At 40.2% G+C, this 27836-nt stretch overlaps 1 protein-coding gene and 2 non-coding genes across 3 annotated transcripts; 1 reads left to right on the forward strand and 2 right to left on the reverse strand.

Annotated features, from left to right (window-relative positions):
• Positions 1-9868: 9868 nt before the first annotated feature.
• On the reverse strand, positions 9869-9975 carry TRNAL-CAA. Its single transcript has 2 exons — positions 9938-9975; positions 9869-9914 (listed from the first exon to the last, which is right to left on the reverse strand). It is a non-coding gene; the product is annotated as a tRNA-Leu (tRNA).
• A 6292-nt stretch (positions 9976-16267) lies between these two features.
• On the reverse strand, positions 16268-26404 carry LOC114042954. The gene is made up of 3 exons (XM_027861731.1): positions 26092-26404; positions 16974-16978; positions 16268-16654 (listed from the first exon to the last, which is right to left on the reverse strand). The coding sequence occupies exons 1-3, from the start codon at positions 26396-26398 to the stop codon at positions 16328-16330; spliced, it is 639 nt and encodes a 212-aa protein (XP_027717532.1). The 5' UTR covers positions 26399-26404; the 3' UTR covers positions 16268-16327.
• A 788-nt stretch (positions 26405-27192) lies between these two features.
• On the forward strand, positions 27193-27264 carry TRNAM-CAU. The gene has a single exon. It is a non-coding gene; the product is annotated as a tRNA-Met (tRNA).
• The last annotated feature ends 572 nt before the right edge of the window (positions 27265-27836 follow it).

A 27836-nucleotide genomic window follows, 5' to 3' on the forward strand; every position in this document is an offset into this window, starting at 1 on the left:
GTGCATCTCCTGTTTCTTTTGAGTTACTTCAATTCTGCTTTGCTCATGGAGCACAGCCCCTTCTCTGATGAAGGCATGCCATGCTGAGCAGTTCTGTTCCAGTGTCTCCCATATCTAAAATTCTTAAGAAAAACTTCGAGAGTGTCCTTGTAGCTCTTCTTCTGATCACCATGTGAACGCTTACCCTGTGTGAGTTCTCCATAAAATAGTCTTTTTGGCAAGCATATGTTTTGCATTTGAACAACGTGGCCAGCTCATCAGAGTTTCACTCTCTGAAGTAGAGTTTGAATGCTTGGCAATTTATTTTGAGAAAGGACCTCAGTATCTGGTAATTTGTCCTGCCAGATGGTGTGCAGAATCTTCTTAAGTAAATTCAAATGGAAGTGAATCAGTTTCCTGGCATGGTGCTGGTATATTGTCCAGGTTTCACATACAACAATGAGGTCAGCACAATGGCTCTGTAGACCTTCACTTTGGGAGTCAAACTAATATCTCTACTCTCCCACACTTTCCTTCAGAGCCTCCCAAACACTGAGCTAGTTCTGGCAATGCATGTGTCAATCTCACTATCAATATGTACATCCCTGGAAAGTACACTACCAAGGTAAATGAACTTATTCACAGCACCCAAAACTTCTCCATTTGCTGTAACCACTGATTCCATATATGGATGGTATGGTGGTGGCCTGTGTTTTCTTAGTGTTAATTGTTAGGCCAAAATTAGCACAAGCAGCAGAGAATTGATCCATATTTTGTTATATCTCAACTTCAGAGGTTGCACTTGAGTGCATAATCATCTGCAAACAGAAAATTATGTACCAACACTCCCTCCACTTTGGTCTTGGCATGCAGCCTTTTCAAGTTGAAGAATTTACTGTCAGTGTGGTAGCTGACCTTGATGCCATATTCATCCTCATTGAAGGCGTTTGACAGCATGACTGAAAACATCGTGATAAAAAGCATGAGACCGAGCACAAAACCTTGTTTCATTCTATTGGTAACTGGGAAAGCATGAGAGCACTGTCCAGAACCCAAGCCAGCATGCCGTCATGAAATGCTGATGAACTTCTCCAGGCAACCAAATTTTGACATAATTCTCCATAAGCCCATAAGACTGATAGCATCAAAGACATTGGTCAGAACTGAGTTAAGCTGACAATGTAATACCCCTTGTCTCCTTAAAGACTAGGGGAACTTCAGAGGGCAGATGATACTCCCCCCTTCATTTTAGAGGGCAATATTCACTTGACTGTTCTTGCTATACCTTTGAAGTAAATATTCTTTTCTAAAAGCTACTGTTCACTGCTAGTGGTTAAATATAACTAGGGTATAGGGGATCACTAGATTCAGGGAACACCATCTGTGGAGACTTCAGCCACTAGCAGAGACTAGGTACCCCCAAGTCCCTTTATGGGTATTGGAGAACCCTGAGGAAAATAAACTGTAACATACTTGGCCACCAGGCAGTGGGGTCTATGGGAATTACTGTTACTTTGAACACTAATAGGATGAAAGTAGGCTGTACTTTAGTTCAAGATGAAAATACATTATTCAATAAAAACTCTGTGTGTGTGTGTGTGTGTGTGTGTGTGTGTGTGTGTGTGTGAAGAAGGTATATTCATGAAAAGAAACCCAGGAACCAGATGGGGGAAGAATAGGGAGGATAATTGGCATAAAGGACAATAAAGGGAGAAACATAAGTGTATTTTGCCATTGGGGTATGTGATCCACATGTGGTCTTCTAGGTCCTTGGGTGTGGCCTTTTGACTGAGTTCAAGTTCTACTGAACAAATCCTTTTATTAAGGGGATTTGTTCTGTGAAGTTTGGATTCAAAGGGCTCCACCTGCGGACCTAGAGGGCCACATGTAGCCTTGAGGCTGCAGGTTCCTCACCCCTGCTATAGACTATTTTGGTCAGAAAGAGGGAATAGTTGAATAGTTTGGGAAACAGATTATTAACCTAGAAAAGAGGTGTGGTATACTAGTGATGGGGGATTTGAATTATTCATCTGGAGCTCTCGCAAAAGTAAACTCACTTTCATTAATGACAATTTTATTCTTCAAAAGTTGGAGCCATCGGGGCAGCAAGGTGGTGCAGTGGATAGAGCACCGGCCCTGGAGTCAGGAGGACCTGAGTTCAAATCTGGCCTCAGACACATAACACTTACTAGCTGTGTGACTCTGGGCAAGTCACTTAACCCCAAATGCCTCAGAAAAAAAAAAGTTGGAGCATGGACAAATCGAAACCTATTCTAACTCTGATTCTCAATAACAAGGAGAAACTAGTTGCTGGAGCAGAAAGTAAGGCAACTTTGTAGAGAAGTGACCAATTTCTTCTGCAATTTGTGATAGAGGAGAGGAAATCACTGCAGAGCTTGATATACACTCTAGATTTTGAAAGAATAGATTTGAAAGAATTAAAAAAAAAGGAAGAATAGGTAGGATCCCATAGAATAAAATTCTATCAGGTGAGTCAGCCTTGGAGGGGTGTGAGACGTTCAATAATAACATTGTGAAGACACACAAGGTCAATGGGAAGAAGTCTGGATTTGGAATAAGAAGATCTGGGTTCCAATCAGAGGAAGTTCTGCCACTTACTCCTTCTATGGATTTGGACAAGTCTCTTAACCACTTTGGGCCAGAAACTCCTCCCCTGTGAAATGAGTCAGACTAGATGACCTCTGAGCATCATTCTGGTTCTAAATCTATGATCCTCTATTGCATTGTGGAGGAAAGATGGTATTTATCTGAGGTGCCTGATGTGGAAAAGACAGGAAACCCATCAACTACTTATTACACACACAATAATGCAGAAGATGGAGGCAAGTCCAGGTAAAAGAAGGTGACAAATATTATCAGGAATATAAATGCTTAGAATGAGCTGACACTGGAAAAGACAACTAAGTGCAACAAAAAGGGAGATAGTTTTTTTTTGTTGTTGTTTCATTTTATTTAGTTTTGCTTCATTTGTTTGCTCTTTTGCTATATTGGGAGGAAAGGAAGGATCAAGGAAGAGATGAGTTGTTGTTTTGTGTGGATTGGATGACAATATAAAGTGCCAGCAGAAAGTGAATCTGATCAACCCTTATTTTGAGACCATTTTGTCTGACAAGGAGAAGGACTTTGCTCTAAAAATGACAGAACCAAATTGGTTAAGGAGGAATTAATACCCAAGATTAATTAATCAATCAACAAGCATTTATTAAATGCCTATTCTACACCAGGTATGGTTCTAGGTATTTTACGGGACACAAAATGAAAATGAAGGGATCCTTGTTCTCCAGGAGTCACTATTGTTACTTTGAGGAGAGGGGAGACTAGATAAGCAAGGACCTAAGTAAGAAGTTGGGGCAGCTAGGTAGATAGCAGATAGAGGGTTGAGCCTAGAGGCAAGAAGACATGAGTTCAAATCCTGCCTCAGACACTAGTTGTGTGACCCTGGGCAAGTCCCTTAATCCTGTTTACTTCAGTTTCCTCATTTGTAAAATGAGCTGGAGAAGTAAATGGCCAATTATTCCAGTATCTCAAACCACTCCAGTGTTCTTGCCAAGAAAACCCCAAAATGGAATAAAAAAGAGTGGGACATGAATGAACAAGATAAGGAAGGAGAAAGAGAACACCTAAGTGTCCTGGAAGAATTCAGGTCACCTAGTGCTGATGAACCATCTCCATGGATGTTGAAAGAACTTGAAGATGTTGTTGTTAAGTTACTGTCAACAATATTTGAGAGCTCATGGAAAATATAAGTTATACCACAAAACTGGAGAATGGCAAGCATCCTAATTTTTTAAAAGTAAGTGTGTGTGTGTGTGTGTGTGTGTGTGTGTGTGTGTGTAAAGAACATGGTTTGAAAACTATAGGCCTGTGAGCTCACTTTAATTACTAAGAAATTTCTACAATGGATCATTAAGGAGATGATTAGTCTCCAGGAAATTCATCACTTCTAAAAAGAGAAGTGGTAATTACAAAGAGCCAGCATTGATTCATCAAGAACAGGTCATGCCAGACTAGCCTCATTTTGGTTTTCAAGTGGTTTCATGTTGAGGAGGAACAGGTGTGTGCTAGTAAATGTTTAACAACTGGCTACACAACTCACTTGTCAGATGAATCTTCACTATTAGCATTTTCTTCATCACTTTCTCAAGTCTAAACAATAATCAAAATAATAAATCAAGTCCTGATTTGCAGTATTTGCATATTTTTTGAGGTGTGAATGCTCACACTGAAAATTGAACCATCTGGTCTCTCTAACCGGTTGGATCTGGTGCCACCCCTAAGGAGGGGTTAGGTTTGTTCTATTTAATTCCAGAAGACAGATCCAGAAGCAATGGGGGGAAGCAGTACAGAATCACAATGATGTTTGATTTAAGAGAAAACTTCATGACGCTTAGGGCTACCTCAAATTGGAATGGGCTCCCTGCAGAGTGATGGGGTCTCCCTTCTTTGAAGTCTTAAACTAAAGATTAAATGATCACTTGGTAAATATGTTAAAGTGCTATAGTCCCCTCCTGGTTCTGTTCCTGGTCTTCTGGACTTCAAAGTCATGTCTATACTACTGGAATTTCCCTCATCCCCAGGCTTCCTCACCTTGGATTGCACTTTCAGCCAGGAGACCTGCTCACTATAGAATATCTCTCCATAAAGGCTCCTCCCATTCTCCCACTAGGGAGTCCCTCCTGGAGCCTCCACTTTGTGGAGAGCCTCGGGCTAGCCTCCTTCCTTCTTCTCCTGGTCTTGTTCCTAACCTTTTAGGTTTCCTAATAATGCCCCTGCACCAGGTGCCTTCACACACACCCCTCCCTCTTCAGTGTGATCTTCCCTATTAGAATGTAAGCTATTTGCAGGCAAGGCCTAACTCTTTGCTTGTATTTATATCCCTAGCACTTAGCACAGTGCCTAGCACAAAGTAGATGCTTTAAAAAATGCTTGTTTTGGGTAGCTGGGTGGCACACTGGATAGAGCACTGGCCCTGGAGGGTCCTGAGGACCTGAGTTCAAATCTGGCCTCAGACACATAATACTAGCTGTGTGACTCTGGGCAAGTCACTTAACCCCAATTACCTCACCCCCCCCAAAAATGCTTGTTTCCTTCCTTACATTGCATATTCCTTTTGGGTATAGGTTGGAAGATGTGGCTGCCAAGGTCACTTCCAACTTTCAAATGATGTCATTTTGTGATTCATACTTAAAGGTCCTCATGCTGTTATATTTGTGATGTATGATGTAAAAGGTACTACTCACATGAGTTATGTATAGCATATAGGTCCTCTAAATATAGCACAAGGGGAGCATAGATCTCTCTCTCTCTCTCTCTATTTACACACACACACACACACACACACACACACACACACACACACACACACTTATTTTCAAATGCTACTAGCTTCCTTTAAAAAGGTAGACCACTGGAGCCAAGATTGTAGGCTAGAGACAACCCAGCTGTACTCTATCAACATTCCCCTTCAAACAACTTCAAAATAATGCCTCAAATCACAATTTGGAGTGACAGAGCCAACAAAAGGTCAGAGTGAGACATTTTTCTGGCCTAAGAAAACTTAAGAGGTCAGAGGAGAAGTTTATGACATTGAGATGGAAGCCTGTCTGGAGAGTACACAATCTGACCCAGGAGAGGAGCACTGGGGGTTGGTCACAAGGGAGCAGGGGCCCTAGTCACAGTTCCAAAGCAAAGAGAATACTGGTGCTTGTGGCTGCATGGGACTAGAGTCACTTCCTGGATGAAGACCAGAATGCAAGCCAGGAAAGCAGTGACCATACTTCTCCCAGGATCACACTACCTTGGAAGCACCAGAAACTTGTCCCTGAACTAGCTCTGAAAACAGAAGCACACAAAAGCCTGAAGTTGGGAGAGTACCTCCCCATACCCAGTTGAGCAGAGCCCAACTTTAACTTAATGTTCAAAGTCAAGAAATAGGTTGGAAAAATGAGCAAAAAACAAACAAACAAAAAAGAAGTTAATTATAAAAAGCTACCTCAGGGGAAGGGAAGACCCAGATATAAATTCAGAAGAAAACAGCTACAAAAAAAACCCTCAAAGAAAAATGCTAATTGGACCCAAGTCCAACAAAAATTCCTGGAAGTATTAAAGAAATAGATGAGTGGTAGAGGAAAAATTGGGAAAAGAAATTTGAGTGATACAAGAAAATTATGAAAAAAGAATTAACAGCTTTGTAAAAGAGGTACACAAAATAGGAGAAAATAGCACCTTAAAAATCCAGAATTGGCATAATGGAAAAAGAGGCCCAAAACTCACTAAAGAAAAGAACTTAAAAATCAGAATAGGCCAAATGGAAAAGGAGGTTAACCAAAGAAAATAATTATTTAAAAATTAGAATTGGGCAAGTGGAAGCTAATGACTTCATGAAACATTAAGAAACAATAAAAGAAAATTTAAAAAATGAAAAGATAGAAGAAAATGTGAAATCTTTCATTGGAAAAACAACTGACCTGCAAAATAAATTAAGGAGAGAAAATCTGAGAATTACTGGAGTACCTGAGAACCATGATTAACAAAAAGAGCCTAGACATCATATTTCAAGAAATTATCAAGGAAAACTTTTCTAATATCTTAGATTCAGAAGGTAAAATAGAAATTCAAAGAATTCGCTGGTCACCTCCTAAAAGAGATGCCAAAATGAAAACTCCGAGGAATATTATAACCAAATTCCAGAGCTCCCAGGTCAAAGAGAAAATATTTCAAGCAACAAGAAACAGTTCAAATATTGTAGAGCCACAGTTAGGATCACACAAGACTTAACGACTTCCACATTAAAGAAGCAGAGGGTTTGGAATATTATATTCCAGTAGGTAGAGGAGCTAGAGTTACAACAAAAAATAACCTACCCAGCAAAAATGAGTATAATCCTTCGGGGGAAAAACTGATATTGAATGAAATAGAGGACTTTCAAGCATTCCTTATGAAAAGACCAGAGCTGAATAGAAACTAAGACATTCAAACACAATACTCAAGAACAGCATAAAACAGTAAACATGAAAGAGAAATCATAAGGGATTCAATAAATTTAAACTATTTATATTCCCATATGGGAAGAGGATAAATATAACTCATAACACCTTTATCATTATTAGAGTAGTTAAAAGGAGTTTACATAGACAGAAGGCATGGATTTGAGTTGATTATGTTGGAATGGTCTGAAAAAAAAGAAGGGGTGCGAAAGTGGGATGCCCTGGGAGAAGGGAGAAAGGAGAAGTAGAATGGGCAAAATTTTCTCACATAAAACAGGCACATAAGGAAGAGCTTTTACAATGAAGCAGAAAATAGGAGGGGGGTGTAGTATTACATCTCATTGGAATTGTTTCAAAGATATTGTGTATAGAAATTTAACTTACCCAATCGGGAAATAGGAGGGGAAGGGAATAAGAAAAAGGGAGGGAGATGATAAAATGAAGGACAGAATGAGGGAGACAGTGGTTACTGGCAATATATAGACTTTCAAGGAGGAGAAGGATAAAAAGAGAGAGAAGAAGAAACAGATGAAAATGGGGTGGAAGGAAATACACAGTAAATATAACTGTGAACGTGAATAGGATGAACTCACCCAGAATTCACCAATATGTAGTTCACAAGAAACACAGCTGAAACAGAAAGACATACATAGAGAATTAAAATAAAGGGATGGAGCAGAATCCAATATGCTTCAGTTGAACTAAGAAAAGGCAATAACCATTTCAGACAAAGCAAAAGTAGAACTAATTAAAAGAGATAATGAGAGAAACCACATTTTGCTAAAAGGTACCATAGACAATGAGGTAATATTTTTAAAAAAATTTACAGCAAGTTTCTCTGGGAAAGGCCTCATTTATAAATTATATACTGACTATAGAACTGAGTCAAATTTATAAAAATAAGAGCCATTCCCCAAATGATAAAGCGGTCAACAAATATAAACAGGCAGTTTTCAGAAGAAGAAATCAAAACTATCTATAGTCTGATGAAAAAATACTCTAAATCACCATTGATTAAAATAGCTGTGAGTTACCACTTCATGTTTATCAGAATTGACAAATGCTATAGGGGATGAGGCAAAAACGGGTACACTAAAGAACTATTGGTGGAGTACTAAACTAGTGCAACTATTCTGGAGAACAATTAGGAACCGGGCCCAAAGGGCTATAAAACTACATACTTGTTGACCCAGCAATACTACTACCAGGTCTATATCCTAAAGAGAGAAAAGGAAAAGGAAAAGGACAATGAATTGGAAAACAAGGGAATGCTCATTAAGTAGGGAATGGATGAACAAGTCATAGCATATGATTGTTTATGGAGTACTATTGTGCTGTGAAAAATGATGAGGAGAGTGGTTTCAGAGAAACATGGCAAGACCTATATGAATTGAGGCAAAGTGAAGTGAGAAGAACTGGAGATCATTGTACACAGTAACAGCAATGTTGCAGTGATGATTGGCTATGAACTACTTGGCTACTCTGATCAATACAATGATCTAAGACAATTCCAAAGGACTCATGATGAAAAAACGCTATCCACCTCCACAGAGAGAGAACTGATGAAGCCTGAGCACAAACTGAAGTATAATTTTCCCACTTTATTTTTCTTGCCTTTTTTAAAAAAATGTGGCTAATATGGAAATATGTTTTGGTGATTTCATGTGTATATTTGATATCCTGTTACTTGACTTCTCTTGTTTCCTTCAGTAATGGAGGTCATAGGAGGAAGGGAGAGAATTTGGATCCCTACATTTTAAAAGCAAAGAATATTAAAATAAATAAATAATAAATAGGGGAAAAAATTAATGGGTAGAGTACCTCAAGCTTATCCATGTGCTTGGCTCCTTTCCACCAATTCTAGTTACACAAAAGACCATGATAAATAGAATAAACCTGTTTAATCAAGCAAACAGAAATCTGAGAAGTTGTATGGATTAAAATATACCAAGAAATATGCAAAAGTGAGTAAACTCTTTAAATAGGACCCTACTGAGGCCTTACCTCAATCAATGGAGAGGACCCAATCTAAACCAAAGGAGATATACTCTATCTCCAGGGATGCAAGTTGGAAATCAGCGACTTATTGAAGAACCCCTGTAGATATTCCATAATTTGTCTCTTTCCATGTGTCATGAAAAGAATCTGGAACCATGAGTGATGCCTCTTAAAAGAGGAATGAAGAATATTCCTCTTTTCCAAAGCTCTTGTACCAACTCCATCTGATAGTAAATTGTTTAACTTGAAAAGGCTGTAAGCCAAGACTAAAGTGGAGGAAGAGATAGTTCATTTTTTTTGTTTGAAGATGATTGTGCACTCAATACAGCCTGTGAAGCTGATATGTAACAAAATATAGATCGATTTTCTGCTGCTTGTGCTAATTTTGACCTAACAATTAAGACCAAGAAAACATAGGTCTCCACCAGTTAGCATCACACCATCCATACGCAGAACCATTGGTTACAGGAAATGGAGAAGTTTTGAAGACTGTGGAAAATGTAATGCCTTGGTAGTATACTTGCCAGGGATTACACACTGATGATGAAGTTGACACACACATTGCCAGAGTCAGCTTAATGTTTGGGAGGTTGTGAAGGAAAGTGTGGTAGAAAAGAGGCATTAGGCTGAGTACCAAAATGAAACCGTTGTTCTGACCTTATTGTTGTATGCCCGTGAAATCCGGACAGTATACCAGAAGATTATGAAGAAAACCTGGCAGGATAAGATACCAGACACTGAGGTACTTTCTCATACTAAACTGCCAAGCATTCAAACTCTACTGCAGAAAACACAAGTCCGATGGGCTGGCCGCGTTGTTCGAATGGCAAATATGTTTGCCTAAAAGATCCTGGTAGGATTTCATTTCGACAAAAGATCAAATGTGTCAGAAGTGGGATTTGAACCCACGCCTCCATACGGAGACCAGAACGCTCTGTTACTGAAGGAGAAACCTTGAGTCTGGCGCCTTAGACCACTCGGCCATCCTGACACTAGCTACACCTCTCTGAACTAAACTTTCAAGTTTTCAAACTCTATGGCACAGCGCGCAATTCCGATGAGCTTGCCACGTTGTTGGATTGCAAAATCTATGCTTGCCTAAAAGACTTTAATGAAGGACTCTCACAGGGCAAGCGCTCACATGGTGGTCAGAAGAAGCGATAGAAGGACGCTTTCAAGGTCTCTCTTAAGAACTGGGGAATTGGTTGTATAACACGTGAGACCCTGGCACAGGACCGCCCAGCATGGTGTGCGCTGATCAGAGAAGGTGTTGTGTTCGTTTGGATTATATGCATCAACATTTACCATTTTAGAAATGAAAATATCTTAGTATTATTGTGACAATAATTTTGATTTTCCAGTCCCCCTAAAAGGGTCTTGGGGTTCAGGGGTCTCCAGATCATATTTTGAGAGTCACTACTTTAAAACAACTCTATACGGAGGTATTTATATTAAGGCCACTTATTATAGTAATTGGAAACACAAGCTGAGTTCAGGAAATTTAAAAATGAGGAAACCTGATCAGTCTCTCCAATCTGTTTCAGTTCCTCTATTTTGGAGCAAATGAATGCCTCTCCAAAAGAGATTAAGGAAGGGAAAAAGAAATCCACTGAGGAGACTTACATGTTCAAAGGAGATTTTTAAAGAGATATTCTTTAAAACTGGTTGGAGACAAGAGGGGGAAGTTCTAAGCCTCCACATTTTCCCATTAGGTCATTGGCACGGCATTTAACCAAACTGGAGTTAGTAGCATCTGTAGCTGCTGATAAAGTTGAGGGATCCCTTAGTTTTCCTTCTTTGTGTAGGAAAAGTCTTTTTTCTGATGGGTCATTTGTGATGGTTCCAGGACAACAACTGGTGGACTCCAAGGTATTATCTGCTCCTCCTCTTCCAGGACTATGTTTTGGGACCATTGATATTGATTTTATTATATTATATTGATTAGTTGAGAGAGAATGAAAACAGATGACTGGAAGTTTCCTGAAGATCTTATCTAAGATACCAGGTGATATGCCTTCATTTGGCCCAGATACAAACCTAGCTATGAAGTTATTATTGAGAAAAAGAGGGGAAGTCCTTTTCAGATGGTTTTAAGGAAGAAAACAAGCCGTAAGGGACAGTTAACATTTGCAGGATCCCAGCCTGTTGATATAGGCAGAACTCCCAGGGAGTTCAGGAATAGTGCCAGGATAATGACCTTGGACTATTCTCTCAGGGCTTTTGGAGCTGCTTGTGATTCCCTGCACCCCACCTTTGGCATTCTACATGTGCAACAAAATCCCAGCATACAAAGATCCCAGCAAGGGCATAAAGGTTTTACTTACTAATATAGCTATGTACAGAGGTGTGTATGCACATCTATATTCTGTTGTTTTATGTTCTGCAGAGTGAAGAGGGATAACACAAAATCCTAAGTGACAAATCCTAAGAAAGAAAATCATATCCTTAGACATATCCTGTGACTAATAAGAAATAGTCACAGAGCTACAGAGACCAGACAGCAGAGAAAGCAGGGCAGTGACTGAAGTGTTGTTGGCCCTGCCCCAGTACTTTCATTATTCCCTTTTTACGGATGAAGAAACAGATTCAGAGAGGCTGTGACTTGCCTATGGTTATGCAACTTTGAAATGTTGCAATAGTATTTGAATCCAAGTTTCTAAGATTCATGTTCCAGCTCTCTATTTACTATGCCACACACCTCTAGATTTGGGAATCACTAGTTTAGAGCAATAGTTAAAGTAGTGGGAGCTGATGCAATTACTAAGGAGCTTAGAGAGAGGAAAAAAAGGCCCAAAGAGAGAATCTTGGGGAATAATACATCCTTAAGGGGTCAGGAAAAGGACCAGCAAAAGAGAACGAGGAAGAGGAGAACCAGGAGAGTGTCTTGGAAGCTAAGGTAGAGAAAATATTAAGAAGGAGGGGTATAGTTGATAGTATAGAATGCTTCAAATAGTTAAGAAGGATGAGCACTGAGGAAAGGCCATTATATTGAGAGATTTCAAGGTCTAGGTGACAGAGTGGATTAGTGCTGGAGTTGGAGTCAGGGAGACTTGAGTTCAAATTTGGCCTCACACACTTAGCTGTGGGACGCTGGCCAAGTCCCATAACCTCTGTCTGCCTTAGTTTATTCAACCGTAAAATAGAGATAATAATAGCACCTACCTTTCAGGGTTGTTGTGAACAGATTGAATGAGATAAAATTTGTAAAAGGATTGGCACAGTGCTTGGCATATAGTACATGCTTAATAAATGCTGTTTTCTTCCTTTTCTTCCTTCCTTCCTTCCTTCCATCCAAGCTAAACATCTCTTCAGCTCACCAGAAGCCAGAGGCTTGACCTTTATAATTCCTAATACATCCTGTCTAGGAAGGGCAGGATTCTAAAATCACCCACATAAGGATGAAGTGAAAGTCATGGAGGGGAGGGGGGAAAGGGTGTTCACTGACTATTTACTTTCTTCAGTTTCCTTGCATTTCTATCCTGATCATGAACTACTCCACCTACCCACTTTTTCAGGTTGGTCCAACCACAATTTACTTCTCTTCCCACTTTCAGGCAGTCTCCTCACAGCTGATCCATTCTCCTTCCCACATCTATCTCCATTTTTCAAGGCACAACCAAACAAACTCTGTCATTGTTTCTGGAAAGGGTATGCCAGTCCCCTCCCCTCTCTGGTCAGGATTCTTTTCCTGTATTAGAATGTAAACTCCTCAAAGAAAAGCAAAGATGGCTGAACAAAACGTGGCATATGAGCAGCATGGAACATATTTTTTTCAACAAAAGTGCATCTTTCAGAGAATCTTAGGTAATGATAGCTACCAATACAATATTTTAAGGTTTGCACAGCACTTGCCATATGTTATTTCCTTTGATCCTTACAACAACCCCGGGAGGCAGGCACTATTATTATTCCCATTATACAGATGAGAAAACTGAGGCAAAAAGAGGTTGGTTAATTATCAGGGTCACACACATCTTGTGTCTGAGGCAGCATTTGAACTCAGGACTTCTTAAATACAAGTCTAATACTCTGTGGTTATTATCAACCATTACTGAGTTCGTTCTAAGAAAGACAAACAAAATTAGGCTGCATGTGCAGGTTTATTTCTCTCAAAGCTTGTGGAACATACCTGTAGAGATATGTGTGGGAGTTCATTGTAGAAAATGAACCCAAGAATGGACAAAAGGGACCCTCTCACCCCTCCCTCCCTTCCTGGCTCAGGATGCCTAAGTCAGCCAAAATTATAGTCTCTATATGTGTTAACCATAATATGAGAAAGGAATTTCTTAAGTGGATAGATTGTAAATACAATAAAATAAGAGAATGTCAAAGTATCAATTGAAATTATAAATCCAGGATGTCTGTGTTTCTTCTATCATTAACATGACATGATATGACATAATATAACATAACATAACATAATAGAACATGTGTCTATAGAATACCAAGATAAGAAATGTCTCATTATTGAAGATAGTGTCAGGTTCAAGGCACCTTGTCCTTGCTAGTCATAAACAGAAGAATGCTCCTGGTCAGCTTCATCTGGCCATGTAGTTGCTAACACAGGAAGGGGCATTTTGAATTCACCTAGAGAGCAAAGCCAAGCCTGTCTGTTATGCCAGAGCATGCAAAGCATTATGGGAGGTTAGGCCAAAATGGGTCAAAAATGTCTCTCCCGATTGACCAATCCAGGTTTCAAGCCTTTCTCAGGTCTTGGGGATTCAAAATAGTTTGGGGAGAAGTCCACACTATGCCCTGCACCGATTAGCGGCTGAATTTACACAGAATAATTTCAGCTGAAACAGGAAAATGATTTATACAAGGACAGAAAACTTTGTAAAGAAAAACACCTTAAAAATTTAAGAATTCTTATCAAGGCAAAGATCACCAGTGTCTCCAGAGCATCAATGATGAAATATGTTACTTCCCTCCTGTCTCAAGGTTCAGAAATAAACATATGTTTCTGGAAATCACTAATGTGTGGATTCCTTTTGCTTGACTATTCTTATTTGGTACAAGAGGGAATTAACAATAGTGGTGCCAAAATAAAAAAAAAAAGGGGGGGAGGAACATTGAAAATGTATTTTAAGCACTCAGAAGGGAAGGATAGGAAGTTTAGAAGGAAGCACAAATAAGGACCATTTTTAAAGAAACATAGAATTACATACTTTTTTTTAAAGCAGCTCTATGAAATAACAGTTTAATTTCTTATAAAATCCTATTTTCCTGTTATGCTTTGTATGTGGAAATGCTGTTTTTTTGTGTTTAATTTCAGGATAAAAAAATAAAAATTTGGAAAAAGAAAGAAAAAAGAATGTAAGCTCCATAAGAGCTGATGTTTTCTCTGCTTTTGCATTTGTAGCCACTTAGCACATAGTAAGAGCCTAACAAATGTTTTCTTTCATTAATTCACTTATATGTATAACACCATGATTGGCACTGAGGAAATAAATGTATAACATGGTCTCCCATTCCACCTTCCAATCTTACTATCTTATGTGAAAGGCTCTGGCTTTTAAAGGCTTTTCACAATCTGGTCCCTTCCTCTCCTTTCTTGCTTGCAGCACATTGATACTGTCCAGGAACTCTTCTGTCCAGACATACCAGCCTCCATATATACAGTCCAACCATACAGGCTTTGCTGCAGAACTCTGCATCTCCTTGCCTTTGCAGTGGCTGTCCCTGAGACCTGGAATGCTCCCCTTGCTAAACTCCACTTCTGAAAATTTCCTGGCTTCCTAAAATTCAATCCAAGCACATCCTCTTCCAGAAATCTTTCCTGGTGTCTCCCAGCCTCCTCCCAACCCCCAAGCTGCTAAAGCTTTTCCCACCAAGGCTACCTCCCATCTATTTTATATTTATCTTGCATTTACTAACTCTGGTATATATTGACTCTGTTAAGAATGCAAACTCCTGCTCTTTCCACCATGCCACAATGGTGCACATGAACGTCCTAGCAGAAGCTCTCAAAAGCATCAACAGGCAGAAAATCGAGGAAAACGCCACGTTCTCGTTAGGCCTAGCTCTAAAGTAATTGTCCGGTTCTTAACTGTGATGATGCAGCATGGTTACATCGGCGAATTTGAGATCAATGATGATCACAGAGCAGGAAAAGTTGTTGTGAATCTCACGTGCAGATTAAACAAGTGTGGTGATCAGTCCCAGCTTTGATGTGCAATCGAAAGATCTGGAAAAGTGGAAGAATAATCTGCTATCATGCTGTCAGTTTGGGTTCATTGCACTTACAACCTCAGCTGGCATTATGGACCATGAGGAAGCAAGACAAAAACAAGAGGAAAAATCCTGGAATTCTTTTTCTAAGGGTTTAAAACATACATATACAAATAAAAATGCTCCAATGCAGGGTCGGGGATGGAGAAGATGAACTCCTTAAGCGCTGGAATTAATTTTGCTTTTTCTCTGTATCCCACCAAGCCCTGGGCACAGTGCTCGACAGTATAGTGACTCATTAATGTTTATAAATTAATTGAAAAATCTGCTTTCCACCGGTTTTTGGTTTGGCAGTCAATTCTTGGCATCTAAATCTTCAAATCTCGAAATCTTTCATAATCCTTAAAGCCGCAGAAATTGATACAGAATGGACTGTATCTCAGCTTCTACAGAGGGGGTAATTAAGGCACGTGCATAAGGTCATCAGACTGCAGCAGTTGGATCCTCCTGTTCTCATCAATACCCCTCACCAATGATCTACAAAAAGGATCTACAGCTCTTTCTCCAGTAATTACAGGGTTTGTTTGTTTGTTTTTCAAAGGCCACCCTCCACTTTTCTGGCTGCCTTCCTTCTACCTATGGGTGCTTTTAAAATTTCCAGTACTTCGTGGAAATGGGTGAAGGCTTTATAGGATGCCATAAGATCCTCAGCCGTGCCGGATAAGAAACTCCCTTTCTGATTGGACAAGAGATCCGGTATTTACCGAGGGAACACTCCAATTGGCTTACGCTTTCCACCCCCTCCCTCCCATTCTCGCGACATCTTTGGCACCCTCTCCGCCCAGGCTGCCCTCCCTAGAGAAACATACGACAGCACTCCATTTTGTGAGCCTGTGAACGTGAGGGAGAAAAAAATAAATCCTTTTATGCGGCACAGCACTGTTGAAGGACAGGCAGCGGGGTTTCCTTATGAAGAAACCCAACCCCTCATTTTGTGCAATCTTCTAAAATGCTTTTTAAAAATAGCACGAACAGAGTGAAAAGCTATATTATAGAATAGAACTATGAACAAAAACCAGGTAGGTGGATTACAGCTCCTCCATTAGACAATGGAGGGGGGCCCTGAAAAGGGCCTTTGGTTTTTCTTGGCAAGCTGGCAAATTGCTGCTGACTTAGCCGCCGAAGCCGTAGAGGGTCCGGCCCTGGCGCTTGAGCGCGTAGACCACGTCCATGGCAGTGACCGTCTTCCTCTTGGCGTGCTCGGTGTAGGTGACGGCGTCCCGGATCACGTTCTCCAGGAACACCTTCAGCACGCCGCGGGTCTCCTCATAGATGAGCCCCGAGATACGCTTGACGCCGCCGCGCCGAGCCAGACGACGGATGGCGGGCTTGGTGATGCCCTGGATGTTATCCCGGAGCACCTTCCTGTGTCGCTTAGCACCTCCTTTGCCCAGACCCTTACCTCCCTTGCCACGACCAGACATGGTGATTGCTAAGCACTACCGAACAGTGTATCCCTTAGCGGGCAGCACTCCCTTATATATCCACTGAGCCGACCTGTTTGGGAACTGAAACAGCGTGGGCGGGGCCAGGGCTTTGGGGTTGTTTCCCGCCCACTATATTCAAGAATACGTCATTTTAAAATACTTAAAGAATAGAGTCTCCTCTAATTGGAAAAAACCAAAGAAACAAAGAAAGAAACCTTTCCTGATGTTTGATTTCGGTTCAGAAAAGGGAGGTTTAGATCTTTTCAGGTAAAATTCGCTGGAAGATTCTGTAAATAAAGTCAGGTACAAGTAAGAGCTAAGTCTTCCATACCCTGCCTGAGGAGTTCAGGGCAAAATAGGCGCTAAGGGCTGGTTTATTTGATTTAAACTTTGCACACTAAATCATGGAGTTAAATCTAGAAGGGAACTTACGGACCATTGTTTAGGTGTTCGTAACCTTTCTAGTGTCTTGTGTTCGCTGGTCCCTTCCTTTGGCAGGCTGGTGATGCCTGTGAATCCCTTCTCAGAACTGGTTTAAAAATTTTTTTTAAACATTTTTATTTAAAGTTTTGAGTTCCAAATTTTATTTCTTCTTCCCTCCCTTCCCGCCCCACCCCCCGACGTTGAGCAATCAGATATGGGTTATACATGTGCAATTATGTAAAATATTTCCCTATTAGTCATTTTGTACAAGAAGACTCGAATAAAAGAAAAAATGAAAGAAAGTGAAAAATAGCATGCTTCTGTCTGTCTTCAAACAATATCAGTTCTTTCTCTAGAGATGGATAGTATGATTTATTATTAGTCCTTCGGGATTGTCTTGGATCATTGTATTGCTGAGAATTCATAGTTCTTCGTGGAACAATATTGCTGTTACTGTGTACAACATTCTCCTGGTTCTGTTCACTTCACTGTGCATTAGTTCATGTAAACCAGAACGTTTTTAAGTGCTTGAAATTAAATACATAGGATTTCAAAGGAAACTAATTCTATTGAAATAGTTACCAACGTATTACCAACATAACACTGATTCCAGAGCCTCTAAGGTTTATATAATTGTGAACTGTGAACCTCAACCTACTCACGCAAAACCGTCCTAGTGTGGTGGGGGTGGGATGAAAGCAAAAAAAAAAAAATCCCCCCCCAAATACCTGCTAGTGTTTATTGAAATTGTGAAATTTTAGGGCTGAAAAGGACAAGAAAAGCAAATTCATCCAACTTTCTCATTTTAAGGATAAAGAAATTAAGGCCCTTGGATTTGCTCCAGGCCATACAGCTGGTGGATGACATCAGGAACTAGAACTCAGGTCTTTCAGATCCCCAACAGCTCTCAGAACAATCATTAAATTACCTTCTTATTACAAAATCCCTCCATGAATTCATTCTCTATCAACAATGCATAAATAAGAAAGGCTTTGACTTGCCCAGGGTTTGGGCGGTAACCATGAAAAGAATACTTTTGTTACTTGAGAACCAACATAAATATGGAAAGATTCTATAATTTATGGAGTTCATAATATTTATAGGATTTTTTTTTCAGATTTGTAAAGCATTTTTACAAATATAATCTCATGTTATCCTCATAGTAGCCATGGAAGGTAGATGCTATTATTCGCCCCCTTTTCCAGATGAGAGAACTGAGGCAGACAGATTAAAGGATGCTCATAAGTATCTCAGGTCAGATTTAATTCCAGTTTCCCTGACTCTTAATCTACAATTCTGTCCACTGCACCACCTAGCTTAGAGAAGGTACAGCTCAAGAAAAATAAAACTTGGAGGAGTGAGAGAGGAGATACAGGTTATGACAGCAAGCTAGTTTCACTTTCTGTTTTTTTATATTGACCTATTAGAGGAGTGTTCATATTAATAGCTAGCACTTTTTTTTTGATAGCACTTTGAGGTTTGCAGAATGATTTAAATGTTATTTCTTTTGATCAAACCTGTGATGTAAGTGTTATTACCTCCATTTTACAGATGAGGAAACTGAAATTCAGAGAAATTATTTGCCAATGGTCACACAGCTAATAAATTTCAGAGCTGAGAATCAAGTCAGATTCTCCAAGTCTGTCTAAGTGATTTCATTATATCTCCCTCTATGAACAAAGCTGAGGAAGCACAAAATATTAGTCTCTGGAAATATAACTCATACATTCGCTGTCATATGTATTCATTGCCAGGAAGTAATATGAGATGCCCAGAAGAGTATGATAATTGTAGGCCTAGAAGGGACTTGGGAGGCCGTCTATTCCAAATATATCATTTTATAGACCAGGAAACTGAGATCCCACAAGCAGCAAGCATCAGAGGCAAGATTTGAACCTGGGTCTGTCTGATTCCAAAGTTGGAGATGGGGGAAGGCATTCCATTGTCACCATGGAACAGATTGCAAAAGACTTTACAATTGTCTGTTATTGCCTTGTTAAGGCAAGGCTGTTGTCAATGGAAAATAGCAGGCAGTTGAAGATTTTTGAGAAAAGGTATGACATGACTAAATCCATGTGTAAGAAATATTATCCTATCAGTGGTATGAAAGATGATTTGTAGAGGGTGGGCATGACAAAGAAAGATAGCAGAAAGATCTGTTCATAGGCTTAATACAGCAGAAGGAATACCACACCTGAAGTCCAGGGATTTGAGCTGGTGTGCTGCCCCTCCTGCTCCTTTGCAACCTTGGGCAGGGCTAAGATGCCATCTGGCAGACCTGGCACTCTGGGCAGCCCTTTCCCCCAAACTTCCTGCCAGTTACTCCTTCCCTTTCCCCCCTCCTGGCTGTATGCTGACCAACTTTATCCTGACCTCTGCAGGAAGGGACACAGAGTCCCTGTTCCATTCCATTCTTCAGACCAACTCCCTAAATTCAGCATGGTCCCTCCAGTTCTTCCTTTTTTTTTCCTGAGTGGACATGGATGAGCAGGGAGGTACCACATATAATCCTCCTGGTAAGATGGCAGGCCACCAAGCCTTACTATCTCACCTGCCACTATGCTGTTTAATTCCCTATGCATTGCCATGTGATTTGCCAATGTACCCTAAGGACCCCCAGACCTTCAACTGAACCTTCCTATATTTGTTGAATGTGAGTTCTTTGAGAACAGTGGGCTAGCTCAATATTCTGTTTGTATTTCCAGCACTTAGCATAGTGCTCCATGCATAGTGAACACTTAATATGTTTTCCATTTATCCAAAGCAATTAGTTCATATACATAAATCCCTTCACTTTGTAGATATAGGGATGGCTTCTAGAAATGGCTTGTTCAAAGGGTGACCCTTTAAATAGTTCAACTGGAGTGTTAATGAAGGCCTGCTCTGAGGATTTGAACTAGGCTTATAGAATCATCAATTTACCTAGGGGTCACATGGTTCAACCTCTTCATTTTTACAGATGAAGAACCCATGGCCCAGAGAACAGTAGCCCAACAAAGGGCACACAGTGGCAGTGGTGGGGTTTGGACGTGGCTACTCCTTCACCAAATCTATCTCGCTTTTTGCTTCACTGCAGCTGAAGCAAAGCTACTGGATGACATAAGATCTGCAGGTGTGTTATGGCTAGAACTTAGTAACTTATATGGGTGATACCAGAGAGAAGGAGGTTGTGAAAATGGAAGACCTGGTGAATAGTGATAGAAGATGTATTTATAATGAAGCCAGGAGAAGCAGCAAGTTTAGGGAGGGCTATTAAAATATCCTCCTAATTGGTCTTTTTACCACCAATCTCCCCTCTGTAACCAATTTTCCACTGAGCTGCCCAGATAGTGTCCCAACATACAAACAAACCTGCTTATATCCTCAAAATCTTTGGTACTTTCCTACTGCCTTTTGAGGGAAATAGAATCTCCTCATCTGGACAGCTGAAGCTCTCCACAGTGTGATTCTAATCTACCTTTCCAGACGTTAAACAACATTCCCCTTCAAGTTCTCTGTATTCCCACCAACCTGGCCTATGTGTTCAGCTCTGCATTCCCTCCAGAACGTCATGGCTGTTGACCAGTTTGTGTTGAGTTTAGAATCCTTGGCTTCCTTCAGGGCTCACCTAAGCTGACTACCTCCTGTGTCTCTCTTCATTCCCTTATTGCTGTCTCCCTCTCCAAATTATCTTGCAATTATTTTTGCTGTATGAATGTGGCATCCCCAAGTAGAATGTAAGCTCCTAAAGGATAAAGACTATTCGTTTTGTCTTTATGACCCCAGGTTCTGCTTAGCATTCTGCTAAGCACACAAAAATGCTTCATAAAAGAATAAACAAAGAAGAAGGTAAAGTTAAGGCAGGGGAGAGCAGATCACAACGACAACATTTAGAGATACTGGAATTCTGCTGATAGCCATTCTTAGGGCTATGTAAATTTGTGATATTATTATTATTGTTGTCAGGGACAATATGATTCATTTTTTTAATCTGCCATAGTGCCTAGCACACTCTGTATGCCTCAAAACCACATTTTCACTTAGCTATAATAGGATATAAAGAAATTTAAAGTTTACAAAGTGCTTTTGTCACAAAAACTATTTCAGGTAGTAGTTCAAGTCTTACTTTCCTATTTTTACAACTAAAAAAATTGAGGCTTAGAATGGCTCAGTAAATCATCCAAGACAGCAAAGCTGGCGTGTAAATGCCAACTTTTCATTATGCTATGCTGCTATGGATAAATAAATAGATAGATAAATAAATAGCTTAATAAATACAAAGGTCAGGTTTCCTGTCAAGGAGGTCTGTACCAAGTCTGTTCTGTTTGAGTCTTGCTTTGGGAAATCTAGGTGACCAGCTGAGACTAAGCTAAATTCAAGTTGGTTTCTCTTTAATAAAACAATATCACAAAAGCATTATTCTTCATTATTTTTAAGTTTTTGAGACAGTTTCCCCACTATAAGGCATGTGATCCTGTTAGGGAGGATGTAAAGTAATGGTACAAATTATTGGATATTTTCAAGCATAACATAAATATATCTATTTCAATATATTTTCAAATATATCTATTTTTTACAGCAAACACAAAGTCAAATTCCAAGTCAACAGAAGTGAAACTAACACAATGAATGTAGGGTGGCATTTAATATGGTCCACTTAAATGAGGTCAAATTTAAGGACTAGGCTTTGTACAGCCTAAGCGGCCAGAATTTGGATGAAAATAATGGCCATTGATTTAATAGTCCTGTATGTGTGTGCATCTTTCTCACTGGCTGGCAAGGCGTTTGAGAAGGGGAAGGATTAAAATCATAGGTGGAGATAGTCTACAGCAGAGATAGACAAGTGACTTTGTATAGAGGTTCACAAGGGCAGGAAAGGTGATTGGTTATATTAACCTGCCCACTAATTATCTCCATCATTTAGCAGCAACTGTTTTCTAAATCAGTTGGTTTTTGTGTGTGTGTGGAATGTGTGTGTGGGTATGAGTGATGATAAACCATCAGCCATATCAGAGGAATAAAAGAGAGTCCTTGCACAGAATTAATGTATCTAAAGGCAAATTGATTGAAAGCTGTTTGGGGTCACAAACAACAGGGCCATAGATGGTGAGACTAACATTGTTGTTAGTTCAACGTCAACCTCAAAGCTTCACTCCAACTCACCCCACATAGCTAATGTGTTGTCAATTCTCGTGATTTCTACCTTCACAATCTCTTTTTTCAGGATGTGCCCTCATCACCTCTCTTCCCGATTATTGTATCAGCCAGGTAGTTGATTGCTCTGCCTAATCTGTCATTCCTGTCCATTCTCCACACAGCTGTTAATGATCTTCTTTCTGACTATGTCACCTTCCTAACCTGTAAACTACAGTGACTTCCTTTTGCCTCCAAGATCACATAGAAAATCTATGGTTTTTAAAGTTCCTCACTCTAGCCACTTCCTATCTTTATGGTCTTCTTACAATGTATTACCTTCCAAGGATTCTTGGTACAATGACATTGGCCTGGCTTCCTTACTTTTTCTCCTACAGGACACTCCATCTCCTGACTAATTTTTTCACTGATTGTACCCCATGCCCAAGATATCCTCCCTTCTCATTTCTACCTCCTGGACTTCATGGATTTTGTAAACACTTAGCTCAAATCCTGTCTCCTGCAAGAGGCCTTTCCCATCCTGCCCTGTCACCCCCCAGTCCACTATTAGTGCCTTTCTCTGATATTACCTCCCATCTACACTATATATATGTATGTATATATGTATATATGTTATATGTACATAGTTTTTTTTTGCATGTTGTCTCTCCCAGAAGAACAGGAGTTCCTTGAGAGTAGAGACTATGTGTTTTTGCCTTTTCCCTCCTCATCACCAGTGTTTAGAGTAGTACCTGGCATACAATAGGAACTTAATAAGTGCTTGTTGACTTGAATGGTTTAGCGTTTACTTAAATGTATTATTATCTGACCTCTAGAGTTCCCAAGTCCTAGGCCAGCTGGTGACCCCAGCCTCATGAAGGATAACATGTGCATTTAGTTCACTGGATGACAACACAGTGGCTTCTAAGTCATTCACTCATCTGTAGAAAGAATCCTAGCTTCTAAGTCCTGGTGACTTTTCCTTGCTTCAGAGGGATTTTGGGACAATGTCTGGTGGGATATTATCTGGTATCTCCATTCGAAAATCTACTTTTTAGGATCTTTGAGCATTATAATTGGTTGTGAAGAGGAAGAAGAGAAAATATAAAGGGAGAGAGTGTGGCTCACTCCATGACAGACCTTGAAACATTATTATTCCCTGCAAAGAGACAGGAAACTTTTAGATATTTCTTATCTGTATAGTCCCAGAGCTGAGGATACTGAATAGCAACAATGAAAGGAACACAGATGCCCTGAAGTTTGTTCACTGTTTGAAACTCTCAACTCTTTCAAGCCAGCCTCCAAACACTAAAGCCTGTTTTCCATATGGCTTTTGTTTAACTTCACATATTAGGGCATCTTGAATCAGTAAGGTGGATCATAAGGCAAGTACAGAAGGATCAAAAAGACTGTCAGAATAGGAAGCAAACTATGGGACATGACTGGAGTGGGAGAGAAAGGAGACAAGTGGTATGGCTAAGGAGACCCTGAACTCAGGAGTAGCAGCAGAATTCTGACAATCTTGACAATTAGGTCACCAGTCTGCCTTGAGAGGTCACTAAAAGGCAGATGGCACTAAACACTGTTTTGCCTTTTTTTTTTTTTTTAAAGCACTGAGCTATCAGTTCTGAGGGAGAACTATGCCTCTCCTCCCACAGTGCTCAGAGGATAAATTAACCAAGGATGAAATTAGCTATAAGAGGTTTCATCCCATTTATATAATGGAGACTTCAGGCCCAAATAAGAAAAGTCTGATCCATCTACCATTCCTGCATCTTTTATATTGGAACTTTGATCATTCCAGTCCCATGTTTTTGAAATTTCAGTGACTCCTGATAGCCTCTAAGATTGAAATACAAAGTGGCTTGTTTGGAATTTTTTTTTTTTTGAGGCTTTTGGGGTTAAATGACTTGCCCAGGTCACACAGCTAGTAAGGTTAATTTTGAATTTAGGTCCTCCTGACTCCAAGGCCTGAGCTTTTATCAACTTCACCACCGAGCTGCCCCTATTGTTTGGAATTTAAAGCCCTTCACAGTCTAGAATAGATCCAGACTTCTTTTCCAGGTCGACTAGAAATTACTCTCCACTTCAAGCTCTGTACATTTCAGTCAGATTACATGAGGTAACATTTGTAACTTAGCACAGTGCCTGGCACATAGCACATAGCTATGGCACTTTGCACCATATACATACAAGAATACCCTTTCTCCCTTCCCCAGTCACACTGAACCATTCATTTGCTCTTCTCCATGTATCCTTTGGACATCCAAGTCCACTCTTATCCTCTACACCAGGCTATTTATCCATTACAACTGTCACAGGTTCTGTACCTCTGGAAAGACCTCTCTCCTCACCTTCACCTCTTGAGACTCTTAAGTTTCTTCAAAGGACAAATCTTCAAGAGACCTTTCTAGTTATTAGTACCTTGGCTTTTCTCTCAGCCCCAAATTGCTTTGCATTTATGTTGTATCTATTTTGTAGTTGGGGGGGCGTTGAATGTCTTGCAGGGGACACTATAGAACAGTAGAAAGTCTACTGGCTTTGGAAGTAGAGGACTCATTCAAAATCCTGATCTCCCATTTTCTATCTTCTTGACTTTGGGAAAGTCAATCCAATTTTTTGGCCTTCACTTTCTCATTTCTAAAATGAGAAGTTTGGAATAGATGATGGCTTAAGATTCCTTCCAGCTCTAAATTATGATCAAATGATTTTCTTCAGTAAATTGGAAACTCCTTGAACTTAGGCCTTGAGAACTTGAACAAAGTAAGCATTTAAGAAATGCTTATTGAATTGATTTCAATTGTTAAATCCCCATAGTTCAACAAACTGGGAGTTTGAGCTTCACCATATAGAGAAATCTCTATAAAAAGGGAGAATTCTGAAAACAAAAATTTCAAGGAACCATTAGGAAAGTAGTTTTCTATTCAATAGTGTCATTTGCTGTGTGCATAGCACTATCCTACTGTGCTTTGTGTACATATTGAGAGATCTGAAAGAAAATTGTAAAGGTTGTTCTTCCTGAGTAAATTCTAATCCAGGATGGAAAGGGAGCAATCTATAAAATCTAAAAAATCTTATTATCCTTCTTTTAATGAGGGAAGAGGAATTCTTCCAGGGATAACCATATTCCTGAAAACCACATCTTACTAATCAGGGTACCTCTTGATAATATTCACAACCACAAAAATTTAGAAATGGAAGTGACTTCAACATTATCTAATCCAATTACTACTTTGACACACGCAGCCTATCTACGTAAAGAAAACCTACAAAGAACCACACATTTAAAGTTAAGGGAACCCAAGTTAGTGCGGGAATTTAAAAGTATTTTACTATGTATAAAGTAACCGATCCAGTAAAAATACCTAGTCTTTCCCCCTCGGGTAAACCTCCTGGTAACCAGTACCTAAACTGGTCTGATAGACTAAGCCTACAGGACAGAAATGAAACTAAAAACTCAGTAAATTTGGAAAATCGAGTTTATAAAGTCTATTACTCTGGTTTGAATTCTCTGACCGGGCCCGGAAGTTAGTCATTTAGCGATTGTTTCACCAATTTTCCCGCCAAGGAACTTAATTGTGTCCTTTTGCTTCCAGTCTACCCCCGGCCAACTGACCTTGGGTGAGCCCGCCAGAATATTTCACTAAGAACAGGAAAGATTTTTTCTGCTTTATATAGAAGCTCTGTAACTATTTGCAGAGACAAAGGATGTAAAAGCAATTCTTAAGTACTGAAATTTAAAAAGCAAGTCAAATAAAAGTCTTACATGTATCTCGTTTAAGCTAAACCTAGGAAAGGTTTTTAATCCTTGCAAAAGAGACTGGTTACGGCCCTTTTAAACGAAAAGTTTGAGGGGCCCTGAAAAGGGCCTTTGGTTTTTCTTGGCAGGCTGGCAAATCGCAGCTGAACTTAACCGCCGAAGCCGTAGAGGGTCCGGCCCTGGCGCTTGAGCGCGTAGACCACGTCCATGGCAGTGACCGTCTTCCTCTTGGCGTGCTCGGTGTAGGTGACGGCGTCCCGGATCACGTTCTCCAGGAACACCTTCAGCACGCCGCGGGTCTCCTCGTAGATGAGCCCCGAGATACGCTTGACGCCGCCGCGCCGAGCCAGACGACGGATGGCGGGCTTGGTGATGCCCTGGATGTTATCCCGGAGCACCTTCCTGTGCCGCTTGGCACCTCCTTTGCCCAACCCCTTGCCTCCCTTGCCACGACCAGACATGATGAGTTAAGCACCACCGAACAGTGTAGCTTCCAGCGGGCAGCACTCCTTTATATATCCACTGAGCCGACCTGTTTGGGAACTGAAACAGCGCGGGCGGGAACTAGACTTCCGGAGTTCTCATTCCGGGTCTGTTCCGGCTCTGACGCTGCGGGTGTGCAAACCCTAACTCGTCCAGCTAGGCTGCCTATCCCTTCATGGAGACCTCGTCCTCTTTTTTCTTTTGGACTTAGGCAAAGCATTTTCAGAGCTTGTTTTCAGGAAAAGTTCTGTGCTCTTCCTTATTTTGCTTGTGAAGCTTAGGACAAGAACCCCCAAAACCCGATGACTTTTTCTTAAGGTTGCAGCTAACGTAAAATACACACTAGAAACGAAACTAAATTGCTTCTAGTGTTACATAGCCCAGCGTTCAACATATGCATGGGGAGGAAAGGAGAGTTATAAGGCGCTGTATATTTAAATTATTATTAATCATCTTTCCATTGACTGGAAAATGTGGGAACGCTCACTGGTAGAATTCACATAGGCATATACACACGCAATACTTCATTTCTCTTTTAGCATTTGTACAGAAATAGTAAAATTGTAGTCGGAGGTTCAGAGCGAGCGAGGCAGTTCTTGTCTTCACTGGTGGAGTAGGATGGTTCGGGATTGGGAGATACAGCAGGAAGGTTTCCTCTGGGTTTGAGAAGAGAATCCTCAGAAAAAAGACGAAAATGGGGAGAAATGATTGCCACATTTATGGAGATGAAACGGTCAATTGGACGAATAAAAAGCCAGCTCCACTCGTTGTCAGCAGAGTGGCGCAGCGGAAGCGTGCTGGGCCCATAACCCAGAGGTCGATGGATCGAAACCATCCTCTGCTAGGCGAGAATGGCTTTTAAATTTTTGAAGAGCTATTCAATTTTACATTTTAAAAAATATATATGCTATTTATCTTCATAATGGAAAGAAGAAAATGAAAAGGCAAATGAGTCAGAGGAAGCCTAACATTAACCAAGGGAGAAAGGATGGTCTGTCTGACACCTGTAGCATTTCTCCTTGAAATGTATCGTTAAAAAAAACAAAACAAAACCACAACATGCTACCCGCTTCCACATAGAGATGTGATGGATTCAGTGTGCAGATTGAAACTTTAATTTGTTCCTTTGATGTGTTTTTTGGCCAGAGCCAAAATTTGTTTGGTTTTGTTTGTTTTGTTACAGGTTTTGCTTTTCTGGCTTCCTCAATGGGGGTTAAGGTTGGGGGATGGGAAGGGAAGTGCAAGAGAATCCGGACCTTAAAGTAAAATAAAACTGAATTTTAAAAAGAAATATATCACCAACTTTTATCACTTAAATGTTGCACTTATAAACTTCAATTATCATCACTGTTAACTGATGTGTCCACTAAGGGTGAGGATAATTCTTATTTTGTCTTTGAGGTGAATTAGTCTGTG

The sequence above is a fragment of the Vombatus ursinus genome, unplaced genomic scaffold (assembly GCF_900497805.2).
Source record: "Vombatus ursinus unplaced genomic scaffold, bare-nosed wombat genome assembly UNPS02014768.1, whole genome shotgun sequence".
Classification (NCBI taxonomy): domain Eukaryota; kingdom Metazoa; phylum Chordata; class Mammalia; order Diprotodontia; family Vombatidae; genus Vombatus; species Vombatus ursinus.